General features: G+C 44.5%; 1 protein-coding gene across 5 annotated transcripts in view; it reads left to right on the top strand.

Moving 5' to 3' along the window:
* LOC117265042 (5'-AMP-activated protein kinase subunit gamma-2-like) overlaps nt 1-26,909 on the top strand; it is a 77,828-nt gene that overhangs the window by 13,995 nt on the left and 36,924 nt on the right. Inside the window, exons 1-5 of one of the 5 annotated variants that reach the window (XM_078162868.1) lie at nt 1,139-1,247; nt 6,406-6,477; nt 8,231-8,424; nt 8,528-8,637; nt 19,148-19,368. In XM_078162868.1, the coding sequence (XP_078018994.1) occupies nt 6,424-6,477; nt 8,231-8,424; nt 8,528-8,637; nt 19,148-19,368 (579 nt within the window). In that variant the 5' untranslated portion in view covers nt 1,139-1,247; nt 6,406-6,423. Of the gene's footprint in view, nt 1-1,138; nt 1,248-6,405; nt 6,478-8,230; nt 8,425-8,527; nt 8,638-12,629; nt 14,574-19,147; nt 19,369-22,067; nt 22,801-26,909 lie in introns of those variants that run through there. The other 4 variants (XM_033639428.2, XM_078162867.1, XM_078162866.1 and 1 more) reach the window with 4 other exon arrangements.

Genomic DNA, 26,909 nt, shown 5'->3' with positions numbered 1-26,909 from the left:
AAACCTTGTTTCCAAGCTGAAACTTAAAGTTTCTTCCTCAGGAGTAAATCCTGTTTCTCCCTTTATTGAACTATGGTGATCTGCTTTACATGAATGCACCTGACCAGTGCCTAAAGAAATTAAATACTGTACATCACTGTGCTGTACGCGTCATTACTGGCTGTGGAAACCTTGTTCTTCAACGTACACTGAATGATGTTGCTAAATGGCCTCGTCTGTCTGCTTGAGGACTTTCTCATTGGTTGTTTTTGTGTTTAAATCTCTGCCTGGGCTGCTTCCTTCTTATCTGCATACATACATGTGTAAAAATCAAAACCAATATGGCCGCCCCTTCTTCCTGGAATAACTTACAGAAGGATCTGAAAGCGTCGGAGCTGATTACTATAGAAGTGAATTCAAGTCAGTTAAAAAGGATGGAGGGGGTGGTGTTGTTGTCAAAGGGACTGCTACTCAAATTCTCACTGACATCGTTTTAGAAATTCGTACATGTTTATGTGTTTACTTGTTGTTTTGTGTTGCTGGCTGCCGCTCACTGTGTTAGTGCGTGTGAATGTTTAACTGAACAGCAGGCAGCGCCTTGTATGGTAGCAGTGTGACATGTAGCGTTTGGAGGACCAGAAAGAAGCTTTTCAAATTTATTATTATTATTATTTGCTTTGACGACATAGTTTCAATATGTTTATCAGTTATTATGGTTAGTTATTATGTTGACCCCTAACCTTTCAGCTTAGGTCATACAGATTTCAGGAACATGAAGCATTTCAAGATGCTCCAAGGAATGACATCACAAGGTCAGAGATCAGAGGTCATCGTCAGGACATCAATAATAACAACAGGAAGTTTTGACTTTAACATGATGATAGGTTAATATTTTAACACCTGTGTCACTCGTACATTACAGTCAGTCTGAGTCTGTGTCCGTCAGACCAGAAACAGCCAAGGAGTCAATGTTGGACACAAACACGCCACCTACAGGCTGCCGACACGCTACTGCAGCCAGCCTTCAGTGATACTGGCAGTGTAACCTAACACACACACACACACACACACACACACACACCAAACAGAGTGTAAAAGAACAGTAAGCGAGGCTGATAAGGAGGGAGGGAGGAGGGAGGAGGGAGTTAGGAGGGAGGAGGTAAAAGAGAGAGGAAAGTGACAGAAGTGTGTCAGAGACTAACAGGAGTGTGAGCCAGCAGCGAACACACTGATTGGATCATTGATTTCTGAAAACTGAGGAGCAGAAGGTACTGTGTGTGTGTGTGTGTGTGTGTGTGTGTGTGTGTGTGTGTGTGTGTGTGTTAGTTTAGCTCTTACTTCTTTTATTCTGGTCCACTTTGACTTTTCTGTTTCCTCCTCAAGGTGATCTAATAATGAGGTGATTTTACATTTAGTTGATTTCATATTAAGTGGATTTTCATGACATGCTGATCTTATAAGTAATTGATTTTGTAATTTTGTAATTTGTTTCATTTTATAATTTGCTGATTTCCATATGACATAACGACCCTCTCACCTGCATATGTCATCACCCTTGGCCGTGCAGTTCAGAGGATGAGATCAGGGCGTGCTGACAAACGTCTTTGCAACTTTTCTTGCTGACTGCGACCCGTCTTAGTGTGGGGACACGTGCTGCGTTGTTGACCGCCTGGAACATGCAAGGTCGGGCGCTACTTTGGTGCCCACTCTGTTCCAACTTTCAAGGCTGCAAAGACAGGTTGCGTCTGAGGTTGCTAAGTGACAAGCACTGTATCACAGGGTGCGTTCGGACATACACACCCAGAGTGTCGGAGCACTGTCTGAATGTACCGTTTGGCTATCCAGAGCACCACCCTCTGGGGAGCAGCAAAGCGCCAAACAGAGTGAATATGCGATGAACTTCACCGCTCGTTGTATCATGTGGCAATAGAACGCTCTGTTTCTTTGAACAACATCATTTTACTCTTTAGTGTCAGATCAAATATACGGACACACCCGGAGCCTACTAACCAGGAATCCTGAGTTTGGAGCTGATCTGTCAGGCGTTGTTTTTCAGGTGTAATAGGACTAAAATATTGTTTGTTGGAGAGGTCGTACGGCTGAGTAGCACTGCATTAATAATAATAATAATAATAATAATAATAATAATAATAATAATAATAAATTGAATTTATAAAGCACTTTTCATTTATTTTCAAAAGGTAGATCATTAAAACATTATAAAAACAAATTCAAAGAGTCATGGGCCGAGTCAAAAGCTTCTTTAAAAAGGAAAGTCTTTAAGCCTCTCTTAAAGGGATCCACTGTCTGTGGGGCTCTGAGGTGGCCGGGTAGAGAGTTCCAGAGATGAGGGGCAGCAGAACAAAAGGCACAGTCTCCCATAGTGCAGAGCTTGGTTCTGGGAGGTGGAGAAGGTATTGGTTTTGGGAGCATAGATTCCGGGTTGATTGAGATAATCCGGGGCATTTCCATGGATACACTGATGGGTGATGAGAGCAAGTTTGTAGCTGATTCTGGCGGAGATGGGGAGCCAGTGAAGGGTGCAGAGTACGGGTGTGATGTGTTTTATGACTTTCAGGAGGATCCTAGCAGCGCTGTTCTGAATAAGTTGTAATTTTTGCAGACTTTTGCCAGGAATTCCAATTAGAAGAGCATTGCAGTAATCAAGCCTGGAGGAGACAAAGGCATGGACTAGTTTCTCTGCATCGGAGAGGCTGAGAGAGGGACGGAGTTTAGTGATGTTCTTAAGGTGAAAAAAGCAGGATTTACACAGATGTTTAATGTGATTCTCAAATGTTAGGTGAGGGTCCAGTCTCACGCCAAGGTTGGTAACTGTAGATGAAAGGGGGATGTCCTAACCAGAGAAGCTGATGGTACCTATAGAAGATGACTGGACCTGATGAGGGGTGCCAATAAGTATGGCTTCGGATTTGGAACAGTTGAGTTGGAGGGAGTTACGACTCATCCGTGCCGTTATCTCCTCGAGGCAGCTGGTGAGTGTGGACAGAGGTGAAGATGAAGATGGCAGAGCAGTTGAAGGGGTTGGGTCAGTCCTGAGATACAGCTGAGTGTCATCGGTGTAGGAGTGTAAAGAAATTCCGCACTGTCTGATGACACAGCCAAGGGGGAGCATGTATATAATGAATAGAAGTGGGCCAAGGACAGATCCTTGAGGGACACCGCATGTAACGGGGAGGGTTTGGGACCTTGCAGCTCCCAAGCTGACAAACTGTGTCCTCCCAGAGAGGTAAGAAGTGAACCAGTCCAAGGCGGAGTTTGAGAGTCCAATATCATCATGGAGCCATTTGAGGAGGATGAGGGTAATGATCAGTTTCTCATCCTTCTTTATCACAATACTTACGGTAAAACAGGAGGATGTGTTTGGGTGTTTACACGTCATATGACGTGCAGTGCCCGTAGCTGCGTTCCAGAGGTCAAACTTTGTTCACCTCAGGACTCAGCTGTCGTGCTCTAAAAAACAGGTACTTGGGAATGCTTGCATGACGTGACGTTGCCTTCTGCCGCGCGTGTACACTGGAAACAAAGAATCTGACAACACAAAAAATCATGGCATGTGCACGAGTCTTAAACAGCAGTCCACGTCTGTGTTTTGGTACAGTTGGTTTGTACACCTGATGCAAACTGTACCTGGGTACGGTACACAGTAGTTACAGTTAAACACACCAATGTTGTGGTTCAGTGTGCTCAGGTCTGAGCTGTGGTTCGTGATGTAAACGCCCCCTGAAGCTCATTTAAAGACACTGATTACGCTCATGAGCCTGAACACATCCAGTGGATTCAGTGCTGATACACATGGTGCAGCATGTCAGGTGTGTCTGAGGGTTTTCATCATCATCATCATCATCATCATCAGAGATCAGAGCTGATTCAGGAACACATGAAGGAGGCTGAAGCTTTGTGTGTTGTCATGGAAGCAAACAAATCCTGAGTCTGAAGCAGGTTGTTCATTTTAGTTGAGTATGGTTGTGCTTGTGTGACTCAGCTGTGACATCATCATCACACACACACACACACACACACACCAGACAACCTTGGAAAACGACCTCTGACAAACCCCCGCACACACTAAGACCTGTTTTTATGCGTACAGATATCTGAGTGGAAACGCTGAACACGTTTCCTGTGAGGTGTAAGAACGTCTGCGTGGGTTAAATCAGATGCAGACTGTGAATAAATGATGAGCTGAAAACATGATGCGGAGACTGTAGAAACATTTCCAACATGTTCTTCATGGATCGAGCTTTGACTCTTTGAATCACCTCTTCTTCCTCTTGTTCTGCACCGACCAGCTGCCTCTGTGTATTTTACTCATATTCACCCAACAGGAGTGGATGCAGACAAGACTTGAGTCATATTTTAGTTTCATCAGTTCCTGGAAATTTTGTTAAAATCTGAGCTACACTTGGATGAAAGTTTTGAAATGTAAATAACTAAAACTGACAAAGCATCCTTTAGGACACACATTCAAGGATAAATGTTGGCATGGTGTGTTTCTGCCAACCACGGATATGTTACATTTTAATGTAGCATGGTAGCACTAAAGCTGCTGAAAATGCCATGATGGGTTGCTCAAAAACACCCATGTTTGGAGGCACAAATGCCACTGAAAATGCAGTGACGGGTGACTAATGAACAGCCATGTGTAGTGGCACAAACACAGGTGGAGATGCAGCAATAGGTCACTAATGAACACCCATTTGGTTGCACAAATGGCACTGGAAACACAGTGACAGGTCACCAAAAACACCCATGCTTGGTGGCACCAATGTCACTGGAAACGCAGAAATGGATTGCCAGTAAACACCCATGTGTGGTGGCACAAATGCTACTTAAAGCACAGTGACGGCTCACTAACAATCACCAATTTTTGTCAGCACAAACGCCGCTGGAAACAAAGATGGGTTGCTTAAAAATTCAGGAGCTTCAGATTGAGTTTTAAAACAGGAAAAACGGAGGAACTCGACTGTGAAACTCAGAGCGAGAAAATGTACAGAATGTCAGAGAAGCTGAAAGAGACACAAAGCTCTGTGTGTGTGTGTGTGTGTGTGCGTGCGAATGTGTGTGGGCGGACACACTCCATCCAGATCTGAGCCGTCAGGTTCCCATAGCAACCAGAAGCCTTGAGACTCATGAACGATTCTCAGACTGATGATGCTGGGTGATTGAATCCCTCGACGCTGCCTCACAGGAGGGCTGTGTGACCTCTGACCTCTGAGCGTGCTGAGGTGGAGGGTGATTTAGAGACACAGTGACTTCAGTGATGTCGTCGTCTCAGCAGATGTCTTGACGTGATAACGGCTGCCTCTGTGTTTACCCTCCAAACAGCAGAGGAGGCTCCAGCTCAGCACTTCTGAACCTTTCCGCTGCAGTCTGCACTTTGGACGCATTTAATCTTTTGCATCTAAACTTTTAATCTGAGCACTGACACTTGGTGGCCACTTTATTAGGTACGCCTGTCCAGTCTGAGGCAGTCCAGTTTAACTCTGCCTTTATGAAGCTCATAATGTAAAACTGTGTACACTACAGGCATCATAAAGTCACCATCATATAATGAACAAAGGTGTACCTAATAAAGTGGACATGTTGAAGCTTTTCATTTTATAACTTTTCATTTCACAATATCATTTTCCTTTTTCATATTTAGTTATGGCCTGATTATCTTTATGAGGAACTGATGCCGCCAAAATCTAAAAAAACAACTGAACAACAAATGAATATGACATTACCAAATTAAATATTGAAAATAAATGAAAGCATGATTTATTATTTAATTAATACTGAAGTTTCCCTTCCCTCCATTCATTATTTAATTGATTTATTTTTAGAATTATTAATTTTTTTTAGTTTTGCATTTATTTCATTTTTATTCATTTAAAATATATTTTTAAATGTATGTATTTCTTTATTTCTATATCGTAATTGTTTTTGCATTTATTTTGTAATTAACTGAATGTTTATGTTTTTAATTATTTATTTTTTTTAATTCATTTTGAAAGTATTTATTGATCCATTTATTAATTCAGTCATTCTTTACATTAATTTATTCATGCACTTATTTTTAAAGGTAATTTAAGTTCAAATTAATGTATTAATTTATTTTTATTCATTTTTGGAAGAATTTATTTACTTTTGCATTCATTTTTTAAATTAATTTTAAATGTATTATTAAAGTAATGTTTTTCTTTCTTTCTTTCTGTACTGTATGTTTTCCCACTTCTTTATGTACTTGCTCCTGACATCTTCTGTCCTCCACATATTTGGAGTACTAAACATGATAATTATCAAGGTGTCCTGCAGGAATTTATCTGAGAGGAGGACCGACAGGAAACACACAGCCTGCTGCATTTTGTATGATATTAATTAAATGCTACGTGTGTGTATGTGTGTGTGTGTGTGTGTCTGTAGGACCTGAGTGTGTTTGCGATGCCCTTCCTGGAGGGAGATCCTGTCCGAGCGGACAAAGACAGCAGCAGGAAGGTAAAACAGTTCTTCTCCAGATGTTGAAATGATGTTGAAATAATTAAACTGGAGGATGAAGTGATTTTTTTTACATGGATAATTCAGCTCCTCAACAATCAACACTGACGGACTTTTAACCAGAAGAAGTTCCAGCTGGTTGTAATCTGTAATCTGTAATCTGTAATCCTCACTGACAGACACCTCTGAATCCTCCTGAACCTGACACACTGGACCTTTCACTCAAAATCTTTATGAATCCAGCTAACTGGACCCACACAGACTCACCTGGTCTTTGTTCCCTGAAACATCAGCTGTGTAGAGGTCGGGGACATTAACGAGAACTAAAAAGTGATTTCGGACCAATTTAACGAGTAAAAATAAACTTCAAACAAAACTCTAAAGCCATCAAAACCGTCCAAAATCACTATTACTAGCTCATGTCATGTTCTACAGGCGACCCATGGTGGGCGATTTAAAAAGTAGCAGTTAGCAGCTAACTCAAAGAAGAAGAACACTGAGACATTTAACTGCAAACATGTTCTGTTTGTAGCGTACACAAGACGCAGCTACAAACCGCGCCCACCACTAGTACAACGTGACGGTTATCTGAACGCTGCTCCAACGCTACGCTGTAGTGAAGAACTACGAGACCAAATGTAGCAATAATCCACTTTATAATTCATAGTATATGAGGACATTGACACACACACACACTCGTGTTTGCGTGTTTGCGTGTTGCGTGTTTCCCGGCCACCGTAGACGTCCCCTTGACCAAATGAGACCTGACAGCCGCATGTTTCATGTTTTGGAGATGGACGACTACAGATTAATCGAGGAGGTCGAAAAGAATGGTGACCTTTATGATGTCCGACATCCATTGCATAAAGACAACCGAAGGAAAGAGAAGGCATGGGCAGCGGTCGCCATGGCAATTGGCTTTGATAACCGTAAGTAGCTAATACAATTCTTCTTTGGGGTTTATTGGAGATTTGCAAACACGGTGCAATACCGCCACCAACTGTTCAGGTGTGGTTTGTATTTTGACGGGACAGCAGCGGCTGCTGCACAATGCGTCTGTTCGATTTTGGTGTGAATACACGTGTGCTGCCGCTACGCTTGTGGACCGCTTCACGAATGCATCACTTGAGGTGTAAATGAGGCCTTACGCGAACCTTGACCTCCTGTCTTTTAACGTAATACTTCATAAGGAGCTAATCCCTAATTACTTCACGGCTAGCTAATCACTAATTTAGCATAACCATAAGTAAGGAGATGTAGCCTTTCAATTAATCCATAAATGTCCACAAATAGTAAAAACAATGAGCTCCTTACCGTTTTAGTAGAGGACGAGATCATCGTTATTGACAAGTGATGTCATTGTTATTGTTTATAAAGAGCTGCTGACATGTACGTTATATGTCACACTGGAGGCTGACGCTGATGTGTCACATTACATTACATGCTGTCTAAAATCACACACTGGAGCGACATGATGCCAAACAACAAAACTTAACAGCTCAAGTTCTTACGTAGTGTAAGGGCGGGGCTTATGCTAAGGCTTGGCCCATTACATCATTGAGCAGGCTTTTAGCCCCGCCCAAAACATCCTGGACACAGTTTAACAGTCTAACTCCACAGTTCAGTTTCTCAACAAGAGCTTTCCAACATGTAAATCTCAGGTTTTGCTGTAAACACGAGTGGAGGAGACAGAGATGGTCACTTATGGGTCGGTGTCCCACCGCAGTCTGTAACGTGTCCTCCTGTCCTGCAGGGGGAGCCTCTGTGCCACTCTGCCAGCCCCACCAGGAGCTTCCTCCATCGGGCTCCGTTCAGCCGGCCCTCCAGCCCTCGCTCCGCTCCTGCCCGAACCTCCAGCTCCAAGATGAGTCCCAGCTCCCCCAAAACCATCTTCCCCTACCAGACCGGACCCCCCCAGCAGGACTCTCCCTCCAAGTCTCCACGCAGGTACACACACCTGACACACCTGGCTACAGGCTGCAGCAGAATCAGTAGAAGAAGAAAGTCATGACTCTGTGTGTGTGTGTGTGTGTGTGTGTGTGTGCGTCAGGCTGAGTTTCAGTGGGATCTTCAGGTCGGCCTCCAGGGATTCAAACCAGCAACCCTCGTCCCCTGTCGGCATCAAACTATTCAGCCGCACCAAGAGAGACAAGGCCAGAGGTACAACACCGCCACCTGCTGATCATGTGACTGAAGCACACTGAAACTGCTCCACTTCTTAAAGGGACAGTTCACCCAAATCAATCAAACATGTTCTCCCTCCTCCCTGCTGCTGAAAGTAATCAATTACCTTACACTATTACTCTCTGTGTAGAGTAATCAGTTACTTAAGTCAGCCAAAATGAGCCCAGAAGAACTGATGTTGATGTTAAATGGATGAGGGTCATGTTGTTTATCATAGTTCAGGTCTGACTCATTCACTCATTCATGTGTTCACACGCAGTGGTTACCACTTTGGGTTACACTCCCTGCTGATAATAATAATACTGTGATGAATTAGAACCATTACATTAATAAATGAATCTCCTTGGACACAGGGAGGGTCAGGCAGAAGATCACAGTCTGATTATGATGAGTTATGGATTAATATTTGTGGGCCCATGACATAAAACACAACAAACAAATTTAGTTTAATTTATTTATTTATAAAGCCCAATATCACAAATCACAGTTTGCCTCACAGGGCTTTACAGCATACGACATCCCTCTGTCCTTATGACCCTCACAGCGGATCAGGAAAAACTCCCCAAAAAACCCTTTAACAGAGAGAAAAAACGGTAGAAACCTCAGGAAGAGCAACTGAGGAGGGATCCCTCTTCCAGGACGGACAGACGTGCAATAGATGTCGTACAGAACAGATCAACATAATAAATTAACAGTAATCCGTATGACACAATGAGACAGAGAGAGAGACAGAGAGAGAGAGAGAGACAGAGAGAGAGAGAGACAGAGAGAGATGCAGGACAGACGGTAATGACAGTAGCTTACAACAACATTAATGAAAGTAATAAGTTAATTACTTAACTTAATAAGTTTAGTACAGGAGCGAGCAAACGCTAAACGTTCCCAAGTACCAGAGGTAAAAGTCTCATAGTGTTACACATGTACCTCCTGTTGATGAAGTACTTTCTGTTGTAGCTTCTCAAAAGTAAGATAATTTTACAGACTGATGTTTATTAGAAATCAGAATCACAGACTGTTTCTGAAGATGGACGACGTGTCTCCACTTTCTCCTGCCGTACGAAAATACATCATATTAACTGTTCTGATAGGTTGATATTGTGAAAATGAAGGTAAAAGGGTGAAATGTTGTTGATTCAATGGAGAACAAGGTGTGTGTGTGTGTGTGTGTGTGTGTGTGTGTGTGTGTGTGTGTGTGTGTTCTGCCAGTAGCTGGCAGTTTGTTTAATTTGAAGATTATTGAATTAAAAATCAATTTAGATTCTATTAGAGGGAAGAAATCGGATTAGCTGTTGCTTTTATTAAGCACACACACACACACACACACACACACACACACACTCTCTCTCTCTCTCTCTCTCTCTCTATCTTTGTGAGGACCCTCTCTAGCTCCTTAACTCTTACTTTACAGTAACCACCACAACTACATGTTGTAGTCTAACCCTTGTGTGTGTGTGTATGTGTGTGTGTATGTGTGTGTATGTGTGTGTGTTATGTTGAATTTGACACTGAAAGCACTTAACTGGGGTGCTTTGCTCAGCCTGCTGCCCCTGAGACCTGGATAAGATAAGTACGTTAAGGGTCTGTGTCCCAGTTTGTTCCCGATGAGAACAAGCGAATGCAGCCTGGAGGAAAAAGTGCCACACCCAGCGCCTTTTTTGTGCGGTCACTCTGAGGGCTTCTAGTTGAAAATCTCTGAACTCCATCAGTGTTAACTTTGACAGCTACTTTAGATGTAGTCTGAGTCCTGTCCTCTATTTATGCTCTCAACAAATAACTAATGTGAGCCAACTAGGATTTGTCCCCAGGTTCATTGTAAACTCTGACTTATCCATGTGACTGTTAAGAAGCAGAAACATAACTTGTTTCTTCATGTGCAACATGTTAGTCTGGAGGTTTAAACTGGTGTCCTCTCACAGAGTTGGTGATTCAAACTAAACTTTCATCTCTGTCAGAGAAAACTGATCTGAGTTCAGACTGTTTACTTACAGCACAGCTACACTCACAGATAACTGAGCCTCCTACCTGCCTGTCAAACACCATCAACCCACAAACCTTCTCCAGTCCGGACTGAGTGGAGTCCTGCGGGGTGAAGCTGTGAAGGCTGCGAGCGGAGCTAGCTGCTAACAGCCACCGCTGCAACTATCAAACTCCACAAATCCATTCAGCAGCTCCACCATCCACAGTCAGACACACACGGCTGATTATTTACTGCTGAATTACAGCTCACAACTCGCACCAACCCAAACATCCTGGTGCAGACTATTTACTGGAGTTTACAGCCTGTCGCTCATCAGGCATCTGAAGATCATTACAAGCACAGGCATTCTTGGCTTTCAGCATTCGATAATCCACCACTTTCATCATCTCGTTTTCGTCATGGAAGAAAAGGTCGTTGATGAATTGAACACTGGTTTTAGTGACCCTAAATATAAGGTGAACCCTAAATCCAAGTCTTAACCCTCAAACAGGCCAATATGTCCTCATTTTCCAAATGTCCTCACTGTGTTGGTTAAAAATGTGTTTCAACACAAACACACACACTGCTTCTTGTTGCCCCTCCCGTAGAAATTTCCGGAAGCTGAACTTGGCAACTCTTCAGTTAGAAATTTTGGCAGCTGGCTCTTTGTCTTTCTCCCCCTCTCTCTCTCTCTCTCTCACACACACACACAGGAGAGAGAGTGCGTGTGATAACTTTGGTGATCCTCTGACTTTTTGTCTGGCGCCATCATCAGGTCACATGTTGATGTGACATCCATCAGCCTGTTCCTGTTTCACATGTTGCGTCCCTCTGCTGGGCCGAGGAGCCTGAGGTGGTTCATGATAACAGAGTCAGAGCAGATCTGTGCTTGCTGCTGCTCGGTAAGTCAACAATGAGCTGATATTAGGATGCTGCTCATAATCCCTGTAACTGTGATCCTTAAATAAACCAACTGAAGCACATCAGGCCCAGATGGAGCACAGGAAGTGCTTTTGTTTCTGTCGTCCTCACACAGGGAGAGAGGTGCACTGCAAAAACACGCCTGTCCACACAGCTCCGTTTCTCTCCAAAGTGTTGTGAACACTGATCTGCACGGCTGTGAAGCCTCTCGTATCTGGTCCTCCATCAGAACAATCGGTGGTGAAACAACAATGAACACTGGATCTGTACCAGGGAACTTCTTCATCACCAGCGGAGTCAGCTGATAAATCAAACTTTTGACAAATTCAGTCAGAAGAGCTGTGAAAATATCATTCACATTCACACCTACAGACAATTTAGAGTCACCAGTTAACCTGCATGTCTTTGGACTGTGGGAGGAAGCTGGAGCACCTGGAGGAAACCTACGCTGACACAGGGAGAACATGTCAGAGCACCTGGAGGAAACCCACGCTGACACAGGGAGAACATGTCAGAGCACCTGGAGGAAACCCACGCTGACACAGGGAGAACATGTCGGAGCACCTGGAGGAAACCCACGTTGACACAGGGAGACCATGTCAGAGCACCTGGAGGAAACCCACACTGACACGGGGAGAACATGTCAGAACACCTGGAGGAAACCCACGCTGACACAGGGAGAACATGTCAGAGCACCTGGAGGAAACCCACGCTGACACAGGGAGAACATGTCAGAGCACCTGGAGGAAACCCACGCTGACACGGGGAGAACATGTCAGAGCACCTGGAGGAAACCCACGCTGACACGGGGAGAACATGTCAGAGCACCTGGAGGAAACCCACGCTGACACGGGGAGAACATGTCAGAGCACCTGGAGGAAACCCACGCTGACACGGGGAGAACATGTCAGAGCACCTGGAGGAAACCCACGCTGACACAAGGAGAACATGTCAGAGCACCTGGAGGAAACCCACGCTGACACGGGGAGAACATGTCAGAGCACCTGGAGGAAACCCACGCTGACACGGGGAGAACATGTCAGAGCACCTGGAGGAAACCCACACTGACACAGGGAGAACATGTCAGAGCACCTGGAGGAAACCCACGCTGACATGGGGAGAACATGTCAGAGCACCTGGAGGAAACCTGGAGATGCTAATTTTCCATCTCCGCCCCAACCCTCACCTATGGTCATGAGCTCTGGGTAGTGACTGAAAGAATGAGGTCACAGATACAAGCGTCTGAAATGAGTTTCCTCTGTAGGGTGTCTGGGCTCAGCCTTAGAGATAGGGGGAGGAGTCAGACATCTGGAGGGAGCTCGGAGTAGAGCCGCTGCTCCTTCATGTTGAGGTGGTTCAACATCTGATCAGGATCCTCCTGGTCCAGCTGGTAGGAGGTCCCGGGGCAGACCCAGCAACAATAAAATGTTCATTTTTTGCAGTGCAGACAGGAGAGGGAGGTGTGGCCTGACAACACATACACACACACACACACACACACACACAGGACTATAAACACAGTGAGACTCTGCAGGGCTGAAAAACTCTGGACAAACACTTTAACTAACGTTTGACTGTCAGTGCACCTGTCTGTCTGTCTGACCTGATCACCTGTCTGTCTGTCTGTCTGTCTGTCTGCACTGACCACCACACTGGACGTACGACAGGATAAAAGAGGCAGTCTGAGGATGTTTCTGCGCCGCTGGATGAACTGAAGCTGTGTTTTTTTACTCTCCTGTCAGCTGATGTTTGACTCTCAGATCGTCTCCGTTCCTCCTCGTTGAGTTCAGGTTGAAGGAAAAGAGATTTAACGGGACTCACTCTGGAAGTCACAACAACTTACAGACTCCATTCAGAACAGGCTCGTTGGCTGTTAACGTTTAAATTCATTTCCCTGGATTCTTCACAGCTGGGACACATCACGCGACACCGTTCCGTAGCTGATGCCTTGATTCACCTGAAAATATTGACTTAAAAATCTTTGTACTTTATCATTTTTTCACATCATTACTTCAGTCAAATCTTTTTTAATTCATAGTTGGTTTAATATACTAACATATTTGAATTGACCACAGGCCATTTTGTCTTCATTTATTTTATTGATTCTTATCTTTTGTTTAGTTTGATCAACGTTACATCAAACAGCAGGAGCTGTGGCCGTTGTTACGATGCTGATGATGAAACAGAGAAGAGTCATATCGTCGGCAAACTGAAGTTTTTTAGTGACGAACACGTTAGCTAACATTAGCTTCCTCAGCTACACAGACAAACCTCTGCCTGTATTAAACTGAGTATTATTGTACGTTATTGCTCATGAATCAAACTTCTATTGTGTAAATGGAGGACGGTGGTATTTCCTCTGTATGGTCGTTTTAAGGCGTTTGTTTTTATATCAGTGTTTGTTGCGAATGAACTGATTTGATGGCGATGAAGCGTCTGAGCAGCCTGATGCTGAAGAAGTGGAAGGAGAAGGAAAGATGGACGGGGAGGAGGAGGAGTGAGCCGTATGGAGGAGGAGAGGAAGAAGAGGAGGAGGAGGCAGACAGGAGAGACAGACAGACACACAAAATGATGGTGAGGAGGAAGTCTGAACCGTGTGGACAGACGGACAGAGAGTTAAAGATGGAGGACAAGAAGAGCGAGAGCGGCAGCAAGAAAGAACACAGGAAGTCTGAATCCAACATGGAGGAGGAGGACAGGAAAGACAGGAAGAGGACAGAGACAGGCAGGAACAAAGACAGGAGAAAGTCTGCATCGTGGATTATGGCGGAGGACAGAGCAGCAGGACAGACAGGCAAGAGGCAGAGGGAGGCAGACAGATGTAGGATGCGACGGCGGTCGGAGCCCTGCGGGATCCTGTACGTCCAACTGCTTCCTCTGTCCAACAGGAAGAGGAGGGAGCTGCTGCAGAGACGGACAGGACGCAGGACGTCCTTCAGCGAGGAGGGGGACGGACGGAAAGACAGGACGCAGGGTCACGAGTTCGGACAGATGACCAGAGGAAGGTCGGAACCCGTCGGCCCTCTGGACAAGAGTAAGACAAACCAGTGCATGAACGCTTGGCTTTGAGCTAGTTGTAGTTTTGTTTGCTCTGAGACTGATAGAAACACATGGGTACCCTAGCAACCATGCAGAATCACCATAGCAACCAGCACATACACAGGAGCAACCAGCCAGGGTCCCCGTCACTCAGCGATGTAATTTCTATTGCACATTTCAGTAAAGGCAGGTTTATGTTTGGGCGCTTGACAGAGGTTTAACGGTCACATGACATTTTCAGTCTCAGCAGGATTCAGACTTCTGCGTTGAATCGTCGCCGCTCCCACAGCGTACGCTCTGCGTGGATACGTACCGTCCACTGTAGCCTGATGTACAGCTCCCCAGAAATGTAACCTTGCGTCGCTGCGATGCAGACCTCCAGTTTATTTCAGGCCTCCAGGAAGTGCGCTGAGCTGTGAGGCCATTTCTGGCAGTGGCCAAACAGTGGTCCTGCAGTTTCTGGGGTCACGGGATGCCGCTGGGCCCAAAAATAATTTTCCTCGTAGTCTTACACTGCGAAAGAGACGTCTGTAAATCAGTTAATACTTTTTCAGCTTCACAGTCCCCGTGAAATGACTCGTACCACCATGGCGATCTGATCCATCTGTTACGATAACATCTGGAAAGCTAGCAGAACGCTAAACTGGAAGTTGGCCGCTTGGCTCTGCTCGACCACGCTTGGCGGCAGTAAGTCTCTCGTGAGCCCAATGACACAGCGTGTATCATCCAGGTAATATCACATTGAAATGGAGCGATTTGGGCTTCACGCGCCGCTCAGCAACTTCCACAGGAATGAGTGGAGCCCGGCGCCAAAGCTGTTTCCAGTCATTGGACTTTTACTCTGGTTTAGATATTTAATTTTCTACACATCACACATGGCAGCTTATAAACCTGCTGCCACAGACGTGTTTTATACCTCTGTCCAACCACTCTGGGTGTTTGCAGTGTGTATGTGGTGAATGGTACCAAGTCTACACACACACACACACACACACACACACACACACACACAGTGTGTTTCCAGCTCTTGTTCTCCTCACAGAGAACAGAAACAAAGAGAAAAGGCTAACAAACAGATGTAATCCTGTTACGGCTGCACAGGTGGAGCAGCACAGTTGGACTCAGCGTGCGTCAGCAGACCAGTTCTTCCCACCAAAACTAAACCTGTAATCACTGTTTGTAGCAGCCTGTGTGAGATGAGGTTAATGTCAGTCTGTATCATTTCACCGTGCTGTAATCTCCCCGTAAGAACGGCTCGGTCTGCACTGAGAGGACACACAGAGGAGTCTCAACACATATATAAATCTGCAGGGAGACGCTGTCAGGTCCTCTCACCGTCATGTCCAGCTGAAACATGTCTCACCATTCCTCCTGTGTGTCCTGTCCTCACAGAGAGTGTTTTTCTGCTCCCTGATCCAGGAGGTGTCCGACTTAAAATCCTGTTGTGTGTGTGTGAAAACTTACAGCTCCAGTGTGTCTGATTTAAAGCTAATATATTTCTTTAGTGTATAACCAGCTGAAATAAGGTCGGTCGTGTCCTCGTATCCTCAGAATGAGACGTAGCAGGCAGCAGGTCCTCATTTTGCAGGACCATCAAATGCTACGACCCGAAGTCTTTGTTACTTGTTAGCATAGCCTACCTAGCTAGCGAGCTAACTCGCTAATCAGTAGCTGATAAGGTTTTTCTTTGGTGTATCAACTTCACTTTGGAAAAATAACTAGCTTAGCGCTGAAGAAGCTCAGGGGCAGCACACTGATGATGTCAGAGGGCTCTGATTGGTGGATTGCAGTGCTGGTCCTGGAATGTGATGTGGGACGTTGATCCAGGAGCATGTCGGGATGTTGCTCCACCATGTTTCTACAGTAGCCCAGAGCAGACAAACTAAACACCAGCTCTACACAGGGACATTCATGTGTTCACATTCATGTCAGTGTAGTTAGCAGCCCCTCTGTGACGAGCAGCGTCAGGAAAACAGCTGCTGTGTGTGTTTCTGAGAGGACGAGACCTCTGAGGATAATTCAGCTCCTCAACAATCAACAGTGAAGGAATTCTGACCAGGAGAAGTTTCAGATGGTTGTAATCTGTAATCTGTAATCTGTAATCCTCACTGATGGACACCTGAATCCTCCTGAACCTGACACACTGAACCTTACTGTCAGTGAATCCCACGTGCACAGCGTCCTCACCACTGTCTCACTTCCTGTCTCAGCTCTAAGCTCATTGGTTCCCTCTGAAGACCTTTAAAAACACTTATCACAAATATCAGGTTTCATTTTTTAAACTTGAAGCTTTTTATCAAAGATATTCTCAAACACAGCCGCTCGTCTTTTGTTCATCACCAACTGTAACTGCCAGGTGCATTATGGGAAATGTTTTTAATCCGTCTCTCACTGGAACAACGTCTTTATATGAGAGAGTATTAATTATTAGTATCACAGAGTATTAACTCTGCTGTGTGTGAGTGTGTGTGTGAGAGAGAGAGTCACTCTGCTCTAATCTGTTAAAGTGCCGGCATGTAGAGTTTCCTATTAGCAGATTGATGTGAGTGTGTATTTGAGAAAGGAACAAGGTAACACACACACACACACACACACACACACACACACAGTGTGTACTTCCTGCTCTCTATTGTTGTGTCTCAGTTTGTTTTCGACATTATTCATGGTTTTCAGAATTTCTCCACAAACATGATGTGATCTGGCTCCCAGAGAGCCTCTGGACTTAAAGGAATATTACGTGATTTTTTTTTTTTTTTAACGTCCTCTGAACTCTCTGTTGCAGAAAACCAGCATTAGTCCTTTAAAAGCAGACGTCCTGTGGACGGTCTGGGGAGAGCGCTGTTGTCTGCATGATCCTGTTTAAACTGATCTATGATACATTGTTTGTTGTTACAGCAGAATGTGAAGGCTTCTGTCACCTCATGACCTCATGACCACATGACCACATGGCGGTGCAGACGGAGTATTTTGGTGGAATTTCCACGTGATGGCAGCAGGACATTGTCTGCATAACTCTGTATATCTATCAATCTAAGACAAGAACCGTAATACCTGGAGCAGTGATTCTCAACTTACAGCCTGCGGGGCCAAATGTGGCCCGCGACAGGGCAGGAGTGATGTTAAAACTGAAATAAATTAATTTACTGTACACTGGGAATTATGGTACCAGAGTGCCAGGGGAGGATCCTTGCATCTCCGCACCGCCTGACAGACGTCCGAGCTAAACCCCAACAGCCTACAAACACCCTTTTGTACGCCTGACTTGAGTGGGGCCGCTGCGACTGGCCCCTGGCCTCCTGCCATTTTCCAAAAGTGGCACCAGAGCAAAGCAAACATTCATTCATTCACATTCATTGTTTCTCCTCATGTCAGCGTGGGTTTCCTCCAGGTGCTCCCACATGTTCTCCCTGTGTCAGCGTGGGTTTCCTCCAGGTGCTCTGACATGTTCTCCCTGTGTCAGCGTGGGTTTCCTCCAGGTGCTCTGACATGTTCTCCCTGTGTCAGCGTGGGTTTCCTCCAGGTGCTCTGACATGTTCTCCCTGTGTCAGCGTGGGTTTCCTCCAGGTGCTCTGACATGTTCTCCCTGTGTCAGCGTGGGTTTCCTCCAGGTGCTCCGACATGTTCTCCCTGTGTCAGTGTGGGTTTCCTCCAGGTGCTCCCACATGTTCTCCCTGTGTCAGCGTGGGTTTCCTCCAGGTGCTCCCACATGTTCTCCCTGTGTCAGCGTGGGTTTCCTCCAGGTGCTCTGACATGTTCTCCCTGTGTCAGTGTGGGTTTCCTCCAGGTGCTCTGACATGTTCTCCCTGTGTCAGTGTGGGTTTCCTCCAGGTGCTCTGACATGTTCTCCCTGTGTCAGTGTGGGTTTCCTCCAGGTGCTCCCACATGTTCTCCCTGTGTCAGCGTGGGTTTCCTCCAGGTGCTCTGACATGTTCTCCCTGTGTCAGCGTGGGTTTCCTCCAGGTGCTCTGACATGTTCTCCCTGTGTCAGTGTGGGTTTCCTCCAGGTGCTCCCACATGTTCTCCCTGTGTCAGTGTGGGTGCTCCGACATGTTCTCCCCGTGTCAGCGTGGGTTTCCTCCAGGTGCTCTGACATGTTCTCCCTGTGTCAGTGTGGGTTTCCTCCAGGTGCTCCCACATGTTCTCCCTGTGTCAGCGTGGGTTTCCTCCAGGTGCTCCAGCTTCCTCCCACAGTCCAAAGACATGCAGGTTAATTGGTGACTCTAAATTGTCCGTAGGTGTGAATGTGAGTGTGAATGGTTGTCTGTCTCTATGTGTCAGCCCTGTGATAGTCTGGTGACCTGTCCAGGGTGAACCCTGCCTCTCGCCCAGTGTCAGCTGGGATAGACTCCACTTCCTGTGACCCCTAACAGGATAACTGATTACAGAAAATGAAGGAATGACATCACGCTATACCTGAAGCATTTGAAGTTATTCCAAGAAATGACATCACAGTAAGCTGATGTCTCCTGCATAGGGCCACATCTCCTCAATTACTCCCAGAGGTTCACTGAAAACTGAAAACTCAGATACTGACTCTCCTTTTCTCCCTCTTGCCCCCCCCCCCCCCAGCCCACAGCCTCTCCTCCCCTCCCTCTCAGCCTCCCTCTCTCCCCCGTCAGGAGGAGGTGAGTGTTTTCCGTCTGGAGACGTACCTGACAGAGCCGAGGCGTCCAGAGACCAGGAGGCTGCGCTCCTTCTCCTCCCCTCCTGACACTGGACAGCACTCCTCCTCCTTCTCCTCCAGCTTCAAGCCGCCTCCTCTGGCTCCTTCTCTTCCTGTCAGGAGGCTGGTGAGTGAGGCAATCAGTGATCCTCCATGTTTGTTGGCAGTTGTTTGTCTGTGCTGTGTGATGTGACAGGAGGTGAAGACCAGTACAAGCACTGTACTGAAGTACACACTCGAGGTGCTTGTTGTGCGTCATGTGTATCTGACAGCTTTAGTTTAAAAAGATTAAAACATGAAGATGTTCAATTAAAGATTAAAGTCTGCAGCCGAAATACTGATGAAGACTTGGAGATGAAGAGATTATGTTTATCTTCCCACACACCAGTGACAGTCAATGACAGGGGCCTTAAGTTTTCAGGGTGTCTGTCCACCCTGTGGAATTTCTTCATATTTGGCACAAATGTCCACTTTGATTCGAGGATAAACTGATTTGGTTTTGGTGGTTAAAGGTCAAGGTCACTGTGAACTTTTGTGTGTGTCATTCTTGTGAACAGGATATCTCAAGAACAGTTTGAGGGATTTTTTTTTTTCCACATTTGGCACAAACGTCCACTCACACAACGATGAGCTGATTAGGTTTTGGTGGCCAAAGGTCAAGGTCACAGTGACCTTGTGTGTTTCATTCTTGTAGACGAGATATTTCAAGAACACCTTCAGGAAGTTTCCTCAAATTTGGCACCAACGTCCACCTAACAGTCAACTGATTGGAGTTTGAAGTTCAAAGGTCAAGGTCACTGTTACCTTGTATCTGTCTCTTTTTTATAAACGCAATCTCTCAACAACATCTTAAAATTTGGCACAGACGTCCACTTTGAGTCAACGTCCACCTGATTAGATTTTAGTTCTCAAAGGGCAAGGTCAGCGAGACCCCTGTCTGTCTCATTGCTTTGAATGCAATATCTCAGAAAGGTCTTGAGGGAGTTTCCTCAAATTTGGCACAAACTTTTACCCTGCGATGAACAGATTTGATTTTGGTGGTTATAGGTCAGGGTCACTGTGAGCCCATTTGTTGCATTTTTTAAAATCGATATCTAAAGAACACCTTGAGGCAGTTTTTGGCACAAATGTCCACTTGGACTCTAGAACGAACTGATTAGATTCTGGTGGTCGAAGGTCAAAGGTCAGTGTGACCTCACAAAATATGTTTTTGGCCATAACTTAAGAATTCATACACTGATTATGACAAAACTTCACATAAATGTCTAACAGGATAAAATAATGAAGTGATGATGTTTCATATCCAAAAGGTCAAAGGTCAACATCACTGTGACATCATCATGTTCTGAGGCCACATTTTTGGCCATTATTTAATGTCAAAACTCAGGCATACAACGGTAATGCAGTAACAAATGTTGAGGACGACTCGTGTTCACTCCTGAAAAGAGACAAAAATAATCTGACTATTTTTAAGTTTTATACCAAAGGCAGAGGAGGAATTTAAATATCATCACTAATCTTCAAACCTCTTCTTGTTCCACTCTGCTGGAGACGCGTTCACAGGACGAGTGTTACACTGACAAGTCTGCTACATCTGAATCCATCCCATAATAATCTGAGCTGCTCTGATTTCCTGTCAAGGATCCCCACCACCACCGAGTAAAAGTATCTGTCAGTACTCTGGGGGACATCAGGCCGACAGGAGGACAGTGACTCAGTTATATGAGATCGATTATTCTCTGAAGGACACACAGCTGACGGGTTTGTAAAACAAATCAAACATGTTACAGATGTTCTGAAAAAGTTTCCCTCTGTTTAAAAAAATCTCGTCCACACGACCTTCATTTAACAAAATATCTCTGTCCGCACAAAGAAGCCTCCTGACGTCCGCCGGCGCTAAGACATGTAGTTAAATATTATAAAAAGAATTCATGTTTACAAGAGAAGAGGACGTGATGATGATGATGATGGTGATGGTGATGATGATGGTGATGATGATGGTGGTGATGATGATGATGGTGATGATGATGTACTTATTGAACCCTTCCTGTCAGCACTTACAGAGACAGCGCCACACTGTTAATTATTGATCACGTGCTGACTCAGCAGTCATTTCAGATTTCAGCTGATGCATCAAAGATAAACAGTGAGCGGACTGATCCTCGGCTCTCATCGGCTGTTTCCGGTCCCGCTCGGCGCTCCGTTGCTGTCACATTGAAGTAGCGTCAAGTGTTCACACGTAACAACAACGGGACCGGAAATTGTGCTTTCAAAATAAGACATTCACTCAAAAATAAATGGAAATGAAAGTAAGGATAGCACAAGTGATGAGTTGTAGTTTTATGGCGTGAATATAATTAAAAATATTAAATAGAAGCTGTTTAGAAGAAGCGTTTGTGTGATTCAGCCATTTGAATTAAACTTTAAATCTTTTTATTATCAACAGAAACTGAAGAAAACTGAAGCTTCTCTGTTTTTTTTAAACTTCTTCTTTGTTGTGATTGGGTATGACGTCACTGTCACCTTTGCAAGTTTTGTTTTTTTTGTTGTTCCTGTGTGACCGCGATGTGGCCGCAGGCGTCCTGTTCTTGGGTTCTTGGGTTGTCTGTCTGCGTGTCTCATTCTCGTGAACGTGACGTCTCAAGAACAGCTTAAAGGAATTTCTTCAGATTCGGCACAAACGTCCACTTGGACTCAAGAATGAACTGATGCGATTTTGGTGGTCAAAGGTCAAAGGTCAGTGTGACCTCACATACTCACACACATACATGCTAATAGTAAGGATCGTCAGGTGGTGCCTTGTTCTGTCACTGATGCTCATTTCCAGACAAAAACCCAGAAATAAGTTCATTTGTACCAGAAAGAAGTGAAAATATTTTCGGGCTGCAACTGAGGATTATTTCCATGATGGATTATGGATTTGACTCTCATGTGTGACACAGAAATTAATCAAATTCTCACATTTAAGAAGCAGGAAACCAGCAAATGTTTTATTTAGTACTAACATGACAAGGCCTGTATGATGGTCAGTAAAGTTACCATTCTTTATTCTTTACTCTTTATGTAGTTCCCCATTAGCTTCCACAAGTTACAAAACATAAAAAATACATTAATTTAAACCACACAGCGTCAATGAGACGATCACATTCAGTCCAGAGTTAGAATTTTTAAGTAAAATAAATTAAAGCTCTAATGTTTAAGATTAAATAAAAGTTTAATTTTCATTAATAGAGCATTAACAGAGCATCATCACAACAGGTGTGCTTTTGTTGTGACACATCGAACCGGAAGTGCTGCGTGTTAGCTCCGCTAGCTTGTTAGCTGCTTCGTCTCCGGTGGTCGCGGCTGCTTCAACCTGAAGCTGAGCGGCGGACAGCGGCGATCTTTACCGAGACAAGTCGGCCATTTACCGGCAGATCAGGGCCCTGCGGCCGGGCAGAGACACGACATGGAGCCGTGAGGGCTGGAGGGATTCCCGGTGAAAGCTCCAGAGGTGGACATCAGCGCAGAGACTCAGCGAGAGGACCGAAAACAGCGTTCAATGAACGGCGACTGTCAAGTAGGTGCTAGCTAACGTCACATTGCATCAGTCATGGAGCATCAGCAGCCGAAAATCCTCCCAAACAATCACGTCTTCATCCCAAAAATCGTTCCCATCACGTCACGTGACCATTCAGCTCGCTGTCATCACATGTCACCGCCACAGTCACGTATTGATAAACATGACTGATCACATAATGATGCTGCTGCAGAGCCTCCTGTCCTGTTCTCTGAAGACAGGCTCCTGTACATCCCATAATGTCCCAGCTGAGGCCTCGTCTCTGATCATTTCCTGTGTCATCACAGGGGTCATGCTAATTGAACCACCTCTCAGTCATGTTAACCTGTGTGCTGACACGTGACCTCTTAACCACTGGAATTATGGGATTGTCTTTGCTCCCTGTCAGCTGCTGTCACACTCAGCATCAGCATCAGCATCAGCCACATCTGGAACAAATCATGTCCCAACACAAAAACAACTTCAAACAACAACATGCAGTTTCTGATAAAATTCACCAGGTGTGAATGCTCAAGCTGAATGAGTGAAAAGCTGAATGAGTGAATAATACCTGGCACGTCTGAAGGATGTTTGAATGTTTGAATGTTTCTTGAACTGCAGTGTTGGTGTAGATGTGTGTTAGGGATGAGCCTGATTGCACATCTGAAGGATTAAACATCGCCCCCTCGCTAGTCGGCAGTAGTGATGGCCAAATGAAGCCTCATGAAGCATTTTCTTTATTTTATGAGCCCACTAGATGGTGCTTTTGCACAGCAGCAACCGGATCTTTGCTCTCAAACCACAAATAATGTGATTGCACAACAGTCTCCTTCAGTACATTATTCTATGCTTTCTTTTGATTTTCACATTGGCTAGTCATCCTGTTTAATTTGTCTTCTGATTAAATCAGAACCGTTGAAACAAGTTGTAGGAAGCCTCTGCAAGTAACTGGTTGCTGGCAGACACTCTGTGCTGCAATAAAATGGTTAATCAGCAGTGCCGTGCACTGTAGAGCCGATGCGCTGCTGGTTCTGCCGGCCTGAATAGAATATAATGTCTATAGCCTTACTGTTGTGTACAGCCTTATAGACTGAGCTGAGTAGTGATGTGCGGGTCGACCCGTAACCCGCGGGACCCGCAAATGGACCTGTGGGTCGGGCAGCAGTGATCGTCTGTTAAATCGGTCTGTAAATGATATTTTGACATTATTATTATAATCTATTAATCTATAATCTATTACTGTCATGGCATCCGAAGGTACTGATGCGTTGAGCAGGTGACAGTCCGCGGTCGTTTTCAAAACACACATGTGTCACGCACTCCAAAAGAAACTTGTTGAAACTTTAAACAATAATTTATTGTACAAAACGGGGGAAACAAACGTTGACAAAAACGGTTCCATAATTCATATTAAATTCAAAACATAACGAAAAAACAGCTACAAGTTAGAGGGAATAGTGATAAAGTGGTAAAACTTGGCATTGATCCACAGCCTCAGACGGATGCGCTCAAGCGTGCACAAGCTCAGTTGGTAGGCTATACTATATTTTCACATTTTTAACAATGCAATTTAAAAGTTTTGATTTTTATTGATAACCTACATTTACCAACAACAAAAAGACTGCATTTAGCACCAAAAAAATATGTTAAAAAAAAACAAAACAAAACAAAAAAGTAAATTAAAAAAAATGAATATCGAATACCAAGTTTTCATAACGAATACCTACCCATAGAAACGAATATTCGAATATCCAAATATTTGGGTACAGCCCTAGTCACCGCAAGGTTTGGGGCAGGGAAGGTTTCTGATTGGATAGGGGGCGGGGCGGATGTTACGTGTTTATGTTTACCAGAAGAAAACACTGTAGTCCTCGCTCCGGATAACAAGATGCTTGACGACGCCGTTCTTAGTGCCTTTTTCAGGCTTGTTTTGCTTATATTCTTGAAGCAGCAGTACGACAACAACCTTGTTCTGCTAATGCTTCGTCTGTTGAGGAGGAGAAGGGAGGTAGAAGGTCCAAGAAGGGAGGTAGAAGACCGTGCTGTGGAGAATGGAAACCAACGAGTCTGACTGCTCTATCTCAGCCCATTGCTATGCGCGCTATATACGTCATAGCACCAGAAGGGCAAGGAAACGAGCATGTGCAGAAAGACCGGAATGAACTTAAAGAGGAATGAGTGTATACAAGTGTGAGAAATTCTTTCATTGGGAATTATAAACGCAATATTCCAGCCCCTTACATCGGATTGATTTTTCAATGGCATTGGCCATTTTCAGTCTGAATTAGGTGTTTACAAGATCACTTTTAATAGGAATGAACTTTGATTACGAATGAAAAGGGAATTAAGCTGTCCATGTAAACGCACTCAATGACCTCACAAGATATGCTTCTACTAAGTTGACGGTAAAGGCTTCAGGAGGTGAACACAATATGTTGAGCCCAATACTTAACAATAAATTGTGCTCAGTTTGGACTGTTCTCTGAGTGTTTTCCTTTTTTTAGACGAGTCAGCTAGTCTTGATTAAAGTTTTCGTTTACTCGCCACGAACATCCCTGATGTGTATGATTGTCATTGAGTAGTTGAATGATACCAGTACTGTTGAATATTTGAAGGAACAGCGCTCAGCTACGACCATTTCTTAAAGACGCAGAGAAAGTGATTGATGTCTTTATTTGAAGCCGACTTGACGACTGTGACGCACTTTTTACTGAGCGACTTGAGCTGAACCAGAACCAAGAGGAGAGAGCACATCAGGCTGATCTGAGCTGCTCTGCTCTGACTTCCTGTTACATTTACAATTGATTTTAAGCTCCTCCCCCTTGTATACAAAGCCCTACATGGGCTGGGACTGAGCTACGTCGCTAACTCTTGTTAACTCTTCACCTCCAAGAACACTGCGATCACCTGCTGCTGGTTTATTGGAAGAAGATCGAGGATGCAGCGTTTGTCAGTGACGCCCCAAAGCTATGAACACATGACCTACAGACATCAGAGAAGCTGCTCGCTAAATATGTTCATCTGTTCACGTTAGCCTTTAAGTGGCTGTGACTCTCCTCATACAGCTCTGACACTCTTGACGCGTCACGCTGCTGCAGCTCTTTTGAAATCATACTTGATTTTGTGATGTCATTGTTTTACCACTCTGTGGTTTTATGATTTAATGATTGTACGATTCATAGTTTTGCTTCTGTCTGTGTACTGAAGATTTTGGATGTCCTTTCATAGTGAAAAGTCTTGTTGGCCTGTTTTATGTTCATTCTGTCTGTTTAATATGTGAATGATGCCTCAGTGTGAACAGTTGAGACAAAACCTTACTTCTTTGGGGTTTTTGTTTTTTACTCTTCAATCAGTTAATGTGTTTGAAAAGATCAAAGTCTTTTCTGTCTGTTAAACCCTGTGAGGGACCAGCCTCCCAGAGATTTAATGTCATCCTGAACATCATACCTGATGGGGGTCAGATGTCAGATCTGACCGAGTCGACAAAGTTATATACTTTCTAATTTCTCAGCAGTCAAAGTGAGGAGCCATCTCATTTTTAAAAGTTGCTCAGAATTCTCTGAATGCTGATAAAAATGCTTATTTCAAAACCATAGTTCTTATTAAGTTTGGATTTATAGGAGCCACAGAGTCGACCTGCTACGGTTGAGACACACCTGATTGCAATATTTTATAATGAAGTTATCAAAAAACAGAAATGTTACCGGTACCTGAGCAGCATTCACAGAAACCAGGAAGTGAGACAGGAGTTCGTGTGACGTAGCTAACGTCTCTTACGCCTGATTAGAAGATGTTTCATCAAGACACGTCTTCATAGATCCACCATCTTCATAAGGAATAATCTCTTTCAAACAAAGATGATTATTAGGGCCGTAACAGTACATGTATTTGTGTCGAACCGTTCGGTATGCAACTTTCGGTTTCGGCACGACCCTGTACCGAATTATTGGGCGCAGGATATTATTTTATTTTGTTTTATTTTAATTCTGTTTTTGCGAGCCGAACCATTTAAAATATCTAGTTCCCCGACGGACATAATTGAGTGACGCACCGAGTCCTGTAAATCTCCGCTTTCACTTTGTGCATGGTGTGGGTTAAAATGAAAAAGAAAGTGACAAACACATAAGCCA

This window comes from Epinephelus lanceolatus, chromosome 20, assembly GCF_041903045.1.
Source record: "Epinephelus lanceolatus isolate andai-2023 chromosome 20, ASM4190304v1, whole genome shotgun sequence".
Taxonomy (NCBI): Eukaryota; Metazoa; Chordata; class Actinopteri; order Perciformes; family Serranidae; genus Epinephelus; species Epinephelus lanceolatus.
The sequence above is the reverse complement of the archived record's forward strand: the minus strand, read 5'-3'. Positions and strand labels throughout refer to the sequence as shown.